The following is a 16,316-nucleotide window of genomic DNA, read 5'->3' as shown; positions in this document are numbered from 1 at the left end:
CATGGTATCAGAGCCATAGGCTCAAATTCTGGGTTTGTTCTTGGGTCACAAAATAAAAGTGACCTGGTAGTGTCACTGCCTTCAGAGGGGGAAGCGAGGTGTCAAGATCGGCCGGTACCCAAAGTCTGGCAACCTGAAGCTGAACGCGTGAAGCTCACGCATCCGGACTAAGAAGCAGGACGCGTCAACTCACACGCCGGCGCGTGGAGGAGCGTAGCAGCTTCTTTTGACCTTCGACCAGTTCCATTGGTGTCGCAATCCCGTTTTCCGGCCAGGGTGATCTCGTTCTTGGACTGTGAGATTCTGCTCTTGGGACGCGTCAACGGAGTTCCTCTTTTCCTTTGACTAATCAGATCGACGGAGTTCCTCTTTTCCTTTGACTGATCAAATTTGTCACCATTGCAAGCAAAATTTCTCTCTTCGATCTCTGATCAGCTCCCTTTGCCGGAAAATCTAGACGCCGATCGAGGGATTGCGACGATTCATCGACGATTACGGAATCGCGTAACTTTCTGGGGAGGAGTGAGGAACACGAAGGAATCCTTCGTTACCCTCGCTGTTGTTACTTCGCCAGAGTAAATCTCGAACCTTCACCACTTCGACGCCGATCCAGTTGAACTGCTCCTCTTAGAAACCGGGCCGATCTGAGTTTCTCACACACTCTTCTTCGCCCACCTTGGCCGCCACGTCAGCAATCCATTTTCCCTCACAACTTTCGGGGTGAGAAAGAGAGGGAGTCAAGGATTTTATAGTTGCTACGACAAAAATGGGGGAAGAAAAATTATAAGTGACGCTTTTGACGCACGCTTTTGACGCCTTTGACGCCTTCTTGTAAGAGAGGTACTTGTCTCTTTCCTTCTTTATGGTGAATTGTAATTTCTGGTCTGAGCTGGTGTAAAATTACTTTGGAGATTGAATTTTATTGTCATGGAAGAGAATAAAAATTTTGTTGCTGATATAGTGCTTGTTGTGTAAAAAATAACTGAACACAAATTAAATGGGTCTAATTATATTGAATGGAGCAAGACTATCAAAATTTATCTGAGAAGTGTTGCTAAAGATGACCACTTGACTAAGGAACCTCCTAATGATAACACTAGAAAACTTTGGATGCAAGATGATGCACGGTTATTTTTGCAGATGAAAAACTCTATTAATAGTGATATTGTTGGTCTGCTGAGTCATTGTGAATTTGTTAAAGAGCTAATGGATTATCTAGATTTTCTTTACTCTGGAAAAGGAAATGTATCTCGGATGTATGATGTATGGAATGCCTTCCATTGTCCTGAGAAGGGAGCTAAATCCCTCACTGCATATTTTATGGACTTCAAGAAGGTATATGAGGAATTGAATGCACTTATGCCTTTCAGTCCGAATGTTAGAGTACAACAGGCTCAACGGGAACAGATGGTTGTTATGAGTTTCTTATCCGGTCTCCCATCTGAGTTTGAGACTGCAAAATCTCAGATTCTTTCTAGTTCTGACATTGGTTCCCTTTAGGAAGTTTTCAGTACAGTTCTACGAACTGAGAATGTCCCGTCTTCTCAGCACAACAATGTTCTTGCTGCAAAAGGAGGAAATGCAGAAAATGCAAGGAGGGTGAATAACAGGGGTGGAAACAGGGCATTTGAAAATCGTGGCAATGATTCAAGTACTATTGTGTGTTTTTACTGCCATGAGGTTGGCCATACCAAGAAGAACTGCAAGAAATTGCAGAATCAAAATCGGAGAATTCAAACTGCCAATGTTGCTACATCTGATATTGCTACATTTTCAGACTCCTCAGACAAGATCGTCACAATGACAGCAGAAGAGTTTGCTAAATATTCACAATATCAAGAAGCACTGAAAGCATCTACTCCTGTTAGTGCTCTGGCAGAGTCAAGTAAAACATGTCTTGTCTCCTCCTCAAACAAATGGATAATTGATTCAGGTGCCACAGATCATATGATAGGTAATCATAAAACTTTCTCTACCTTCAGAACACATTCTGCTCCTCCTGTTACTGTTGCTGATGGTTCTACCTATGAGATTAAAGGGTCTGGGACTGTGAAACCAACATCTTCTATTACGTTATCTTATGTGTTAAACTTACCAAATTGGCCTTTAACCTAATCTCTGTCAGTAAACTTACCAAAAATTTGAATTGTAGTGTCTCATTTTTCCCTGATCATTGTGTGTTTCAGGATCTTATGATGAAACCGACATTTGGTAAAGGACATGTATTTGATGGGCTCTATATTCTTGATGAGTGGGTACCTCGACCAGTTACGTGTGTCAGTATTGCCTCTCCTATTGAAGCTCATTGTCGGTTAGGACATCCTTCTCTACTGGTGTTGAAGAAATTATGTCCTCAGTTTGATTAATTTACCTTTATTAGATTGTGAGTCGTGTCATTTTGCGAAGCATCATCGTAGTTCTTTAGGCCCAAGGATTAATAAACGGGCTGAGTCTTTGTTTGAGTTAGTACATTCTGATGTTTGAGGTCCTTGTCTTGTTACTTCTAAAACTAGGTTTCGATATTTTGTTACCTTTGTGGATGATTTTTCTCAAATGACTTGGATTTATTTTATGAAGAATCGTTTAGAAGTATTTTCACATTTTTGTGCATTCTCTGCTGAGATTAAAACCCAATATGATGTGTCTGTGAAAATATTAAGAAGCGATAATGGAAAAGAATATGTGTCTAACTCATTTTAGAACTACATGAGTCACAATGGGATTCTTCATCAAACATCTTGTGTTGATACTCCTTCTCAAAATGGGGTTGCTGACAGAAAAAACAGACATTTACTTGAGACGGCTCGTGCACTCATGTTTCAAATGAAGGTTCCGAAACAATTTTGGGTTGATGCAGTTTCCACAGCTTGTTTTCTGATCAAACGTATGCCCATTGTAGTGCTTAAAGGTGATATTCCGTACAAAGTAATACATCCACAGAAATCACTTTTTCCAATTGAACTAATAATTTTTGGATGTACATGCTATGTTAGAGATACAAAGCCTTTTGTTACTAAACTTGATCCTAAGGCGTTAAAGTGTGTTTTCTTGGGGTCCTCAAGACTGTAAAAGGGCTATAGATGTTTCTCAACTGATCTCAATAAGTATCTAGTGTCAACGGATGCTGTGTTTTCAAAAGACACATCCTCTTTCTCTTCACCCACAAGTTCTGCAAGTGAGGAGGAGAATGAAGAATGGCTTGTGTATCAAGTGGTTAATTCAAGACCAACTGTTGGGCACTCTAGTGTGGTTGATTCTGATGCGTCTCTTGCTCATTTGGGTACTGTTGTTGATATTCCTCCTGCTTCAGTCAAACCACCAATTGTACAGGTGTACTCTTGGCGTCCAGTGACAACAGATACATGTTCTGCACCAGCTCCTTCGTCATCTGATCCTTCCAGTGATCTCGACCTTCCCATTAGCCTTCGAAAAGGTAAACGACACTGCAAATCTACCTATTCCATTGCTAACTTTGTGTCTTATGATCACCTATCATCTTCCTCAACTGTTCTTGTAGCCTTTATAGATTCTATTTCAGTACCTAAAACTGTTACAGAGGCCCTGAATCATCTTGGTTGGAAGAATGCAATGCTTGAAGAAATCTATGCATTGGAGGATAATCATATATGGAAACTTGTTGATTTGCCTCAAGGAAAGAAAGTTGTTGGCTGCAAGTGGGTCTTTGCGGTAAAAGTTAATCCTGATGGCTCTGTGGCAAGACTGAAAGCCAGGCTTGGATTGCTACAACTCTAGGCTTTGGTATATACAACAAAGATTAAAGATTTATGTAAATTAGGAAAATCACCTCATGAAGAGTAGATGATTTGGGATTTCAATTTTGTATAATGTGCAGGTGAGTATTTCACATGTGATCCTAGGGGCATGGGAGTTATTGGTAAATGTAATTTGGGTCAACTACCATATGTGTCATTTCCACTAGGCATGTGTTAAAAAAAGCTCACATCACTGGTAGATAATGACTTTGTATCATAAAATGGCATGAGAAACAAAATGGAATTATTTCATTTAACTGCAGTTCCCAAGCAAAATGCAAGATCTACCAGGCAGGTTTAACTAAAAGAGCAGAATTATGAGTGGGTCAATTGGTACTCTTGGAGGTGGAATGAGGTGCAAGGTAGGTGGTAGTTGCTGGTTTGCTGTTGAGTCAAAGTCTTTTGAGATTTCGGTTGAGGATGTTGGGGGGAAGCTACGTGGTATTATCTTGGAGAGATGCAGAGGTTTCTTCTTGTGGATTAGGTTTGGCGAATCCAGTTTGAGGTGCTTGCTGGAAGGGGTGGAAGTGTACTGCAGGGAGGAGAGTTTTGGGAGAGGTGTAAGAAGTTGGGAAGAGGAGGGAAGGAAATTTAGATTGGAAAGGTGCTCTAACAAGGCGGGAAGGTTCATCCTCTGCTCTGTTCGTGATGTGGAAGCGAAGAGGTTCTGTTTAGTCTTTTCGGAGGGAAGAGGGATCCTAGGGGACTGGGTTAAGCTGGCTGAAAAGTTGTGTTCTCTTGGTGTTGTTACACCCTGATGAAGCCAAGGTGGGCTCTGGCCCTATTAGTGATAGAGTAGGCAGGAAAGGTGAAGATCAGGTTGAGGTAGAGGAGGCAAGAAGGACTTTTGTTGAGGTTGCAAAGGCGAAGGCTGAAAGACTAGGAGACACAGTGTGGCTTCAACTTGGGGGCAGAGACTTGAGGAGCAGGGAGAAGCAATTGGGGCGCTGTCTAGTGGAACGGTGGGGTGGAGCAACAGCTTCAGTCCCAGATTTGGCTTTGTTAAGAAGATGGGGAGTGCGTCTGTGGAATTTGAACGAAGAAGTGAGCTTTTCGAATTTGGGCAGTGGGCTTTTCCTGGCAGAATTTGAGACTGCAGTGGAAACAGAGAGGGTATTAAGAAGAGGGATTCAATGCTTTGGGGACAAGGTGTTTCATCTGGAGAGGTGGGGACCTGAGGTAGGTTGTTCTCGGGCTGGAGTTCACGTTAATCATTGTTGGGTGAGGGTACTGGGTTTTCCGTTACACTTCTGGAACTGGGAGGTGTTTAGGAAGTTGGGGGATAGTTGCGGAGGTTTCATTGTTGTGAACGATGAAGCAACAAACTTCGTGCAGCTTCAATGGGCTAGGCTTTTAGTGAGGTCTAAGGGGAAAGACCTTCTTGGGACGTTATAGTTGGTGGTGGGTTTTTCCTATTTTGCAATCCAACTATGGTGGGAAGTGCCACCATGGGTGTGGGACCTTTGCAGGTGCAAGCACAGACTCCAAGGGATGAAGTAGCGTGTTCCAGAGGCGAAGTCAGAGCAAGGAAGGTGGGTGTTGACTTTGACTTGCACGATTTGGGTATGGTTGGGGGTGCAGAGGTAGGTGCAACAAAATATGGGAAGAGAAAGGCAATTGTTGAGGAAATGTGCTCTTTTTCAGATGTTGGAGAGATGTTAAGTGGGGAAGTGAGTGGGCCTAAAGATTACTAGGCCGAGTTCAACAAAGAGAGGCGTGGACTGGATTCTAGAGCCTAGGAGCCTAAGTTGCAGGGCTCAATTAGGATTGAGTCTATGGGCCTCAATAAGGGCCAAAGCTTGGTGGACAAAGGGATTGTTGGGCCTATGGAAAAGGGACAACCCAACTCTCCAACATTAAGCCAAAAGGGTCTGGCCTAAGCGTTTTTGCTGGAGGTTTAAAAGAGCCTAGGGCTCCTGGAGTTAAGATTCCTGTTTGGGAGCGAAGCCTCGACGAAGTGATCCTCGATGCTGTGTCGACTACTGAGGCGAGAAGGACGTCTGTAGTGGATGAGTCCCTGCTGGAGGAAGCTTCCATGTACTCATTTTTTGAGCCTCGTTCCCTTCTTAGCTCTGGGGGTCAGGGTTCTCCTTTTTCTTCTTACTCTGGGGGGGACAAGGCAATGGTGGTTGTTGGTCAGGGCCTTGGGATGCTCGATGGGCCAGCCGTTGAGGTTGGAGAGGCGGTCATTGACCCGTTGAGGGTGATCTAGGCAGATAAGAGTGAGAAAGGAGTCTCATCTTAGCTAGAATGGGGGGCCAAGGTGTGTATGGTGGAAAAGCGCTACTGACAAGAGATTTGGAAAGTGGGTTAGAGGAGAAAGAAGGGAGTGCCTCGATTTCGTGGATGAGCTTCATGACTTTCTGCCGAGGTTTGGGAATGCCTACTGAGGGGTTTGAGGGGGAGATTATGGTGCTTATGAAAAGAATGAAAGAAAGGAAAGAACTCAAGGGTAATTTGGCTGGAAAAAGAAGGAAAGTCTAAAAGATCTCAAGATCAGAGAAGAAATTGAAAAAACTTTAGTGTTTGGTGAATTATAGTGGTGCAGAGAGGAAACTACAACTTGCTTAATGAAGCTGTGATTTTTGGTTTTGAGAAGTGCGCAGGGGTAATATATTGTGCTTTATGAAGTTGAGAATTATATCATGAAAGTTAGAGGGGCCAATGATAGTGATAAGAGAAAGGTGATTTAAGTCTCAAAAGGTGGATTTGGTCTACTTGCAAGAGACTAAGATGCAGGAGATGTTGAAGAAAATAGTCTGGAGCCTTGAAGTGGGAAGATGTTTAGAATGGGGGGTTGTTAATTCAAGGGGTGCCTCCGGTGGTGTGTTGGTGTTTTGGGACAATAGGGTGTTACAATTGTTGGATGTGGAAGTGAGGATTTTCTCAGTGTCATGCCAGTTTAAGAACTATCAACTATGAAGATGACTTTTGCTGGATTTTTACAGGGGTTTATGGTCCAACTCTGAAGAAGGAGAAGGAAGAGTTCTGGGGTGAGCTAGGTTTTGTTAGAGGGTTGTGGGGGGGTGGCCCTTGGTGTATGGCAAGCAATTTTAATGTGGTTAGGTTCCTTGTGGAGTCTAGTAGAGGAGGCAAACTTACCTATTCAATGAGGAGATTATTTAAGATTATTGAAGATTTAAGCTAAGGGACTTGCCTCTGCAGGGAGGACCTTACACTTAAAGGGGTGGCCTGAATTATCAATCTAATTCTAGGCTAGATTGGTTTTTGGTCTCGGAGGATTGGGAAGGTCACTTTATAGGGGTTGTTCAGTGTGTCCTTCCTAAATCGGTTTTTTATCATTGTCCAATTTTGCTAGATGAGGGAGACATGAGGAGAGGCCCAAAGCCTTTTAGATTTGAAAATATGTGGTTGAAGGAGGAGGGCTTCAAGGACAAGCTACAGGCTTGGTGGGAGGGTCTCAATTTTAATGGGTCTGCTAGTTTTGTTTTGGCTACAAAGTTGAAAGCCCTAAATCCATTATTGAGAGACTAGAATTGGAATGTCTTTGGTAAAATTGAAGCTAATAAGGCTTTGGCTTTGAATCAAGTGGAATTCTGGGGCAAAGTAAAGTTATCTTGGCCTCTTACTGTTCATGAGTTTGAGGCTAGGAGAAGAGCAAAGGAGGATTTTAAAAAGTAGGTTCTCCTAAAAGAAATTTTTTGGAGACAAAAATCAAAGGAAGTATGGCTAAATGAAGGGGATAGAAACACTAGTTTTTTCCATAAGATGGCTAATGCTCACAGGAGGAGGAATTTGATGGCCCGGATTGAAATCAATGGTTCTTGGTTAACTAAGGAGAATGGGATTAGAGAAGGAGTGGTGACTGAGTTTAAGGTCTTGTTGTTTGCTACAGGAAGGTGGAGGCCCAGTATTAATGGTTTGTCTTTTGCATGATTGGAGGTTGTTGGAGCGGCTAGGTTGGAGGAGCCTTTTTCTGAGCTGGAGGTTTTTGAGGCTCTTAAGGGCTTTAGTAGGGATAACGCCTAGGCCTGATAGTTTTTCTATGGCTTTCTGACAACATTCTTAGAGGTTTGTGAAGGAAAAGATAATGAGGTTTTTCAGGGAGTTTCATGACCATAACAACTTTGTCAAAAATCTAAATGCAACCTTCCTTGTTTTGATCCCAAAAAAAAAGGGAACGGAAGACTTGAGGGATTTCAAGCTAATTAGTTTGGTGGGAGGGCTGGATAAGTGGCTAGCTAAAGTGCTAACCAATAGGTTAAAGTTGGTGGTAGGTAAGGTGGTCTCTAAGGCCCAAAATGCTTTTGTGGAGGGAAGACAAATCCTGGATGTTGCCCTTGTTGCAAATGAAGTCATAGATTTGATTTTGAAGAGCAATGAGAGGGCAGTGATATGCAAGCTTGACATAGAAAAAGTGTATGATCATGTGGACTGGTCCTTCTTGCTTTTAGTTATGGGTATGATGGGTTTCGGGGAGAAATGGCTTCAATGGATGCGGTGGCGTATCTCCACAACCAGTTTTTCTGTTCTAGTTAATGGGACTTCCTTAGGTTTCTTCCAAAGTTCTAGGTGTTTAAGGCAGGAGGACTCCCTCTCATCGTACTTGTGATTGCTATGGAGGCACCTAGTTGCCTTCTTTGGAGAGCTATAAATGGGGGTTTTCTATTGGCCCGTAACGTGAGGGGTTAAGGAGGTAAAGAGGCTCAAGTGTCTCACTTATTGTTCGCTGGTGACACTTTGGTTTTCTGTGGGGCTTCTCATGATGAATTTAAGTTGAGCACTAATGTAGTTTGAGGCCATTTTGGGGTTGAGAATTAATTTGGATAAAAGTGAGTTAATCCCAATGGAATGTGTGGAAAACACGGAGACTCTAGCTACAAAACTTGGTTGCAAGATTGGGAGTCTCCCATACTCTTATTTGGGATTGTCATTGGGTGCTCCTTATAAATCTATGGCTACTTAGGATGGAGTGGAGGAAAGGTTTCGAAAGAGATTGGCAAAGTGGAAATCTCCAAAGGAGAGATGATCACCTTGATTCGGAGCACTTTGGCTAGTTTGTCCATTTATTTCATGTATGTGCTTTCCTTACCTAGGACGGTCAAGTTGAGGATGGAGCAGATTCAGAGGGATTTTTTGTGGGAAGGCGAGGCTCTTGAGCAGAAACCTCATCTTGTTAGGTGGGCGTTGGTTTGCTTAGACAAAAGCAAAGGGGGGGTTGGGGGTAAAGTGTCTCTCTACTCTAAATAAGGCTCTCTTGTGCAAATGGAGTTGGAGGTTTGCAAATGAAAGAAGGGCCTTTTGGAATCAAGTGATAAGGGGAAAGTATGGGGAGGAGCAAGGTGGTTGGTGTTCCAAGGAAGTGAGGGATGGGTATGGAGTGGGCTTGTGGAAAGCAATTAGGAGGGACTGGCATGTTGTAAATAGTAGGCTCTCTTTTGTGGTGGGTAATGGTCAAAGAGTGAAATTTTGGAAGGATAGGTATGGGGCTGCACCTTTTCGTGTTTCGTTTCCTACTTTATTTGCTCTACCTGTTTCCAAGGACGCTTGGGAGAAAGATGTGTGGAGTTCTACTAAGGGAGGGAGGAGTTGGAGCCCGCATTTCTCTAGACCTTTCAATGATTGAGAGGTGGATGAGGTGCACGGGTTTTTATTAGGCCTCAATGGGAAGAGTGTTTAGCGGGATGTGGAAGATAGGGTGTTTTGGATAGAGACTAAATGTGGGAAGTTTTCTGTTAAGTCTCTCTACAAAGCCTTAGCTTTAGGCCCTCCAGTCTCTTTTCCATCAAATGTTATTTGGAAAACATGTGTGCAACCTAAAATGAGTTTTTTTTTTGTGGAAAGCAACGTGGGGAAAAGCTCTTACTTTGGACCAACTATAAAAGAGGATGGCCTTTAGCAAATAGATGCTACCTTTGCAAAATGCATGAAGAATCGATAGATCACATCCTTCTCCATTGTGCCAAGACAAGGACTTTATGGGTGTTGTTTTTCTCTCTTTTTGGAGCACAGTGGGTGCTGCCAACCACAGTTAAGGCGACACTTTTGGGCTGGAACGGGTCATTTGTGGGGAAAAAAAAAAAGAAAGGAAGTTTGGAGAGCTAGCCCCTTATGTGTTTTTTGGACAGTTTGGAAGGCAAGGAATAGAATTGCGTTTGAAGATGATGCGCTGTCCATCCAAAGACTAACGAGTCTTTTGTTTTCTTTCTTTGGAGAGAGATAAAATTGTTCATAAAAGATGGTCCTTTGACTTTAGTTGGTTTCATTGATTGGGTGGGTTCTCGTTGAGGGTGGGGTTTTTCTTGCTCCTCTGTGTTTGACAGTTGTTTCTTCCAACTAGGGAGGAAGGAGGTGTTTCTACTTTGTACACTGTGAGTCGCTGTTTTGGCGGCTCTTTTCAATACAATTTTATCTCTTTTATTTATATAAAAAAAAATAGTTTAAATACAAGAGCAAAACCTTGTTCCATATTCCAATGCTTTTCCTTGTTTTAGCAGCAATGTCAATATTTTTTTTTTTTTGATAAGTAAAGCAAAATGTATTAATAAAGAGACGGAAAGTTACAAAGTATATAGGGGGTATACAAAGCAACTACCCCCTCTCAAAGCAAAAAGAAGACCAACAAAGTCTCACCATCCCTTAGTTGGACGCTAACCATTCCAAGAACCCTATAAGGGATAGACGCTCCTCTCCAATATACAATCTAGCCCAGCTCCACAAACTACAAACAAAAGAATTCTTAAGCTTTTGAATATCTAACACTCCCCCCCTAAAAGCTAGTCTATTCATTTCCTTCCAAACCGTCCAAAAAATACACAACGGTATGGACTTCCATATCTTTTTTCTTTTCTTTCCCACAAAAAGGCCCCTCCAGCTAGTTAAGATCTCCTTTACAGTTTCTGGAAAGACCCACTGCACACCTGATAACCCAAGGACAATATCCCACAAAACTCTTACCACTATACAGTGAATAAGTATATGATTTACAGTTTCTTCTTCACAACCACACAGAAAGCAACAATTAGGAAGCTGTCATCCTCTTTTCTAGAGCCTATCAAGAGTGAGCACCCTCCCCCATGTAGCCTCCCAGGCATAGAATGCAACCTTGGTTGGAACTGAATCCACCCAAATGCATCTTGACAGAAAAACAATATCATTGGATCTGGCCACCAATCTATACGCTTCTTTGACCCTAAACTTTCCATTCTTTCCTCCCTTCCATCAAACTAAATCTTCCTCCATAGAAGGCTTGTAACCCCTCAAAGCATGGAGCAAGTCCCCTATCATATCCAACTCCCAATCGTTAAAGTCCCTCAAAAATCTTAGATTCCAACCCCCCTGACCGAAATTCTGATCCCACATCTCCTCCACCGTAGCATTCCTATGGGAAGCCATAGCGAATAGATGAGGGAAATTTTGGGACAGCCTTGTACCATTACACCAAACATCAGTCCAAAAATTGATTTTGCTTCTCTTCCCAACTATGAACCCCATGTTGTCCCAGCACCGTTTAGTTTCCTTCAAAATTTCCTTCCACACCCCTACTCCGAACGCCCCATAAGCCCCCTTTGCTCTCCAACCATGACCTTCTTGCCCATATTTCGCCGTTATCACTTGCTTCCATAGATTATCTTTATCATAAGCAAATCTCCAGATCCATTTACTAAGCAAGGCTTTGTTCAAGAGCACTAGCTTCCGTAAGCCTAGCCCTCCCTTGCTCTTGTCCGCACAAATCACCTCCCACTTAATTAGATGAGCTTTCCTTTCCACGCTTCCCCCTCCCCAAAGGAAGTCTCTTTGGACTTTTTCTAATCTTCTAGCAACTGACTTAGGCATCCGGAACAGGGATATATGATAGATTGGCATGCTAGCCAAGGTGCTTTTTATGAGAGTGATTCTCCCACCTTTGGAGATATATTGTCGTTTCCACCATGCTAGTCTCCTCCTCACTTTCTTTTCCACCCCATCCCAAACAAAAATGTCACTGATTTAGCAGCAATGTCAATATTGAGTAGTATGCTGTAAAATTAGGCCTTTATGGGAAGTTTTTGCTTCTATAAGCCTTCCACAAGAGCTTAATTTTGTTCTGGTTTACTATTTGTCTTCTAGGAGTTAAAATTTTGTGCATTTGAAGTTTCTTATTTTGAAGGTTCCGGGTGGGGGTGGGGGTTGTGGTGGATGGGCATCAGCTTCGATTTAATATTTCAATAAACAAGAATTATGTGCATAATTTCACTTTTTAAAAGTGAGATTCCATTAATCATTTATGTCAGGTAAGGCCCTTACTTTGCCTTCTTGAGATTCTAAGGTTTATCTATCAACTTTTCTACCCTGTCTTCTTTATGTTTCTTTTCTTTTTTACCGTTCACATTGTTGTATGCATAAGCAGCCCTCTCTTAACCCTAATTTTATTCTAAAAAAATCCCACTCTTTGATAATGAATCTGTTATGTGGATGCAAGTGAGTAATAGACAAAAAAAGAAAATAAATGAGAAAGTAGTCACACGAGAATATAAAATTTAATGCAGTTCAACCACGTGCCTACATCTGTAGGGAGAAAGAAGATTAATTTACCATACAGAGTAGTTACAATCCTAAAAACTTTCAAATCCCAAATTTCTAATTACACCAAAAAGAATTCACTCTTTCAATCAAAATTTTTTTCAGGCATAGAAACCTAAAGCACAAAGCTGCCTGAAACTCCAGTGAGCTTTTACTTTTGTTATCTAACCATAATTTTGTCCATAACCCTACCTTTTCTCCACAAGGCCTAAACCAGTGAAGCCCTAACTCATAATTACTTGATTGTTGGCAGCTATGTGACGGCTTGTTTTAGTTCCTATATTTCTTACTTGCATGGTGGTCACTTTCTTACCTGCATGGTGGTTTCTGAATCATATTGTCGATACTACTACAACATATTTTTCATGAAAGAAAAAACCAAGCTACATGTACAATATTTTGTCTATAGCCAATAAAAAAAACATGAACCTATAGAAAATAAATAAATAACTTGGTGATAAAGCACATCCACTTGAGAGGTGAAAGGTTTCTGTGTCACAATTGGAGCTAGTGATAAAGTAACCCATATTCTTTTAATGAAAAAGCGCACCTAGTTGTTAATATTGCTAGCAAAAGAATTACTCGCATAACATCAGCTTTAAAAACTTCATTAAAGGAGTAGCTCGTCATTCAATATGTGAAGGCAAACCTTAGAAATGGGTGTTTCATCAACCTTTGGCTGCATTCCTATAGATGTTGTATTTGCAAGGATCATACCATTCTCCGGATGAAAATTATTCAAGTCAGCAAGAGATAAAGCATCCCCTCCAACTGCATCTGCAAGTTCTCTTGCTCGTGCTGGATCAAAAAAAATAAATCTTTGATCATGAAGCAACTAGCAAAATGCGTCATTGCTAATCTAGAAATAGACATTTATTAACAAGCAATGTAATGCGAACTACATATAAACTTTCAATGTTAGACATGCATTGAGGTGCCATGCAGCCAACGCTCAGAATAACAAGCATGTAAACATCCAACAAAAATAGACTTATTGAAGCATACTTAAATTCTGTTTGGAAAGTTTCTTAAATGTTGAAAGTAGCATTTGAATCCCACAAACAACTTTCAAGGATGTTTGGATAAAGCTCCCAAATGTGGGCCTTGAGAAACCTGACATGAATTGTTTGTGTTTAAACACAATGTGGGAAACAGATTTCAATCAAACTTTTGAAAATGTCAAGATTACCCTTATTTTTCACAAAAAGAAAAAAAAAAAAAACCCCACCTTTAAACCAGAGTTTCCAAATGAAAAATTTACACCTTTTAGACAAATGCCTTTTAAAAAACTAAACAAGCCCTATTATTTCAAATAAATGTTCCTAAATCATTTTGAGAAGCAGTTTTAACTGTTGCTCACTCCAATGAGCCTTCTTACTTAGTTCTTTCCAAATTCCAGTGGAGTTGGTAATATCCCTCCAAAAGCCTTTAGGTGTCTAGCCTTTGTTCATATTCATGCTCAACATCAAACAAAGCTTGATCGTAGAAACAGTAAGAGAAACTTCATTAGATTTTTCACCAAATAAAAAGGGGTATGAGTGTTATCATACACCCTCTAAATTTTTTCTCTCCATGGATGTCACATTCATTTAAGGTTAGTCTAATCTTCCAAAGACTCATTCTTTAGGAGGAGTCTTTAGTGGAAGATAAACCTTATACTCTTCTTGATTTCTACCACCTGAGTTCTTCTATTCAAATTGATCCAAGTTCTTAACTAAGCTTTCCTTTCATTGTCCCTTATTCTAGGGAAGTAAGCATACCCGAGTCTAAGTACTTGAGAGTCCTTACCACCTACTGAACAAGAGGGTGATGATCTTACATTGCCACTTAAGGCCTATTCAAGGAAGAAACAACTAGCTATTGAACTTGAGAATGGTTAAATTGTTCAACCCATGGTAATTGAAGAAACTTCACCAAACAATCCTAGTCTTTGATGATCTACCCTTGCCTATAGTCCTAAAAAAAGGTGCTAAAAAGTGTACCAGACAATGCTAGTCTTTGATGATCTACCCTTGCCTATAGCCCTTAAAAAAGATACTAAAAAGTGTAGTACCAGCGAAAGCTTTGATGCCAACAATGTTAATTCAAGAACACAAAGATAAAACAATCACACATACGGTACATGAGGTTTTAACGTGGTTCGGCTAACCATGCCTACGTCTACGGATGAGAGAGAATGATTCCACTATACAATAGAGAATATTACAGAGGACATAACCAAATACAACTATTGGGTTCTCGAAACATTCTATGTTTCCCCACTCCTTGTATCCATACCCTACTACGAGCCCTCTCGCTCCACAGAGTACCTCCCATTCTTCCTCACCTCTCTATCCACCTCGTATAGTCTTTACAGGTCCATCTCCATCTCATAACTTTTTCCCCTCATGACCTAGAATATTTATAGAGATATTTCCAACTACCTTCCTTATTCTATAAGGAAGTCTAATATTACAATAATATATCAACCTAGAAATATTCTATATAATATTCTTTACAAAAAAGGAATCTATACTAATTAGGAATTTGGGACACTTCCTAACAATCTCCACCTTGGACCAAATTCCATGAAGTTAATCTTCAATCTCTCCTTGACAAAAACATTTTTGTATCATATCACTACGAAAGAGCAATCAACTCCACTTTCAGTGAAAATTCCTTTTGTTTTCATATTGTGTGCTTTGTGATCTTTTACTCTTCCAGAAATCTTCAACCCAAGCTCTGATACCAGTTGTTGTGCCAGCGAAAGCTTTGATGCCAACAATGTTAGTTCAAGAACACAAAGATAAAATAATCACACATACGGTACACGAGGTTTTAACGTGGTTCGGCCAACCATGCCTACATCCACGGATGAGAGAGAATGATTTCACAGTACAATAGAGAATATTACAGACGACAGAACCAAATACAACTATTGGGTTTCCGAAACATCCCATGTTTCCCCACTCCTTGTATCCATACCTTACTACGAGCCCTCTCGCTCACATCTCTATCCACCTCGTATAGTCTCTACAGGTCCATCTCCATCTCATGACTTTTTCCCCTCATGGCCTAGAATATTTATAAAGATATTTCCAACAACCATCCTTATTTTATAAGAAAGTCTAATATTACAATAATATATCAACCTAGAAATATTATTCTTTACAAAAAAAAAATCTATACTAATTAGGAATTTGGGACACTTCCTAACAAAAAGTGTACCCAATATCCCATATCCAATTCTTTTTCCTATGATAAACCTTCCACTCCATACAGAGCCTTTGTCACTCAATTAAATCCCATTGAAATCCTAAAAACAATTCAAGAGGCACTATGGGATAACAACGAGAGAGAGAATATGACTGATGAGAGCTCTTGAGAAGAAGAACACATTGAAGCTACTGGGTCTCCCTAAGGGAAAGACACCTATTAAATAAGTGGATGTTTAGTGCGAAGTATAAAGTTGATAGGGCTTTAGAGAGACATAAGGCTAGATTGGTAGCTAAAGGCTACACTCAAACACATGGAATGGCTTATCAAGAGACCTTTGCACTTATAGCAAAAATGAATACTATTTGTGTGCTATTGTCTTTTGCTACCAACTATGATTTGGCCTTTGTTGTAGTTTGATGTAAAGTAGAGAAAGGTGTATATGGAGATGCTACTCAGTTTATATAAGAACTTTGATGGGGATAAAGTGTGTTGGCTCAAGAAAGCTTTTTATGGAGTTAAACAATCTTCTAAAGCTTGGTTAGGAGATTCACTAAAGCAATGATGAAAATGAATTATTAACGAAGTCAAGGAAATCACATGCTATTCATAAAGCATTGAGCCAAAGGAAGGCTGGCAGCCTTGATAGGTTGTGTTCATTGTAATAATTGAGAATGATTTTTAAGCGATAAGCAAGTTCAAGAATCAACTTGCCAAAGCATCTTGGGATTAAAGTATTTCTTGGGAATTAAAGTGGCTCACTCAAAGAATGGGATCTTCATCCTACAACAGAAATACATCCTCAATCTACTCTAGGAAATGGGA

The 16,316-nt window shown here is 40.8% G+C and overlaps 1 protein-coding gene and 1 long non-coding RNA gene across 3 annotated transcripts in view; one reads left to right on the top strand and one right to left on the bottom strand.

The window, feature by feature from the left end:
- The window catches only part of LOC117914459 (bifunctional 3-dehydroquinate dehydratase/shikimate dehydrogenase, chloroplastic-like), a 30,395-nt gene that overhangs the window by 2,306 nt on the left and 11,773 nt on the right, over positions 1-16,316 (bottom strand). For both annotated transcript variants that reach the window (XM_034829808.1, XM_034829809.1), the window contains exon 9: positions 12,946-13,094. In XM_034829808.1, coding sequence (XP_034685699.1) covers positions 12,946-13,094 — 149 coding nt within the window. The remainder of the gene's footprint in view (positions 1-12,945; positions 13,095-16,316) is intronic.
- On the top strand, positions 953-2,469 carry LOC117914460. Its single transcript, XR_004651283.1, has 2 exons — positions 953-1,954; positions 2,187-2,469. It is a non-coding gene; the product is annotated as an uncharacterized LOC117914460 (long non-coding RNA).

The sequence above is a fragment of the Vitis riparia genome, chromosome 5 (assembly GCF_004353265.1).
Source record: "Vitis riparia cultivar Riparia Gloire de Montpellier isolate 1030 chromosome 5, EGFV_Vit.rip_1.0, whole genome shotgun sequence".
NCBI lineage: Eukaryota > Viridiplantae > Streptophyta > Magnoliopsida > Vitales > Vitaceae > Vitis > Vitis riparia.
The sequence above is the reverse complement of the archived record's forward strand: the minus strand, read 5'-3'. Positions and strand labels throughout refer to the sequence as shown.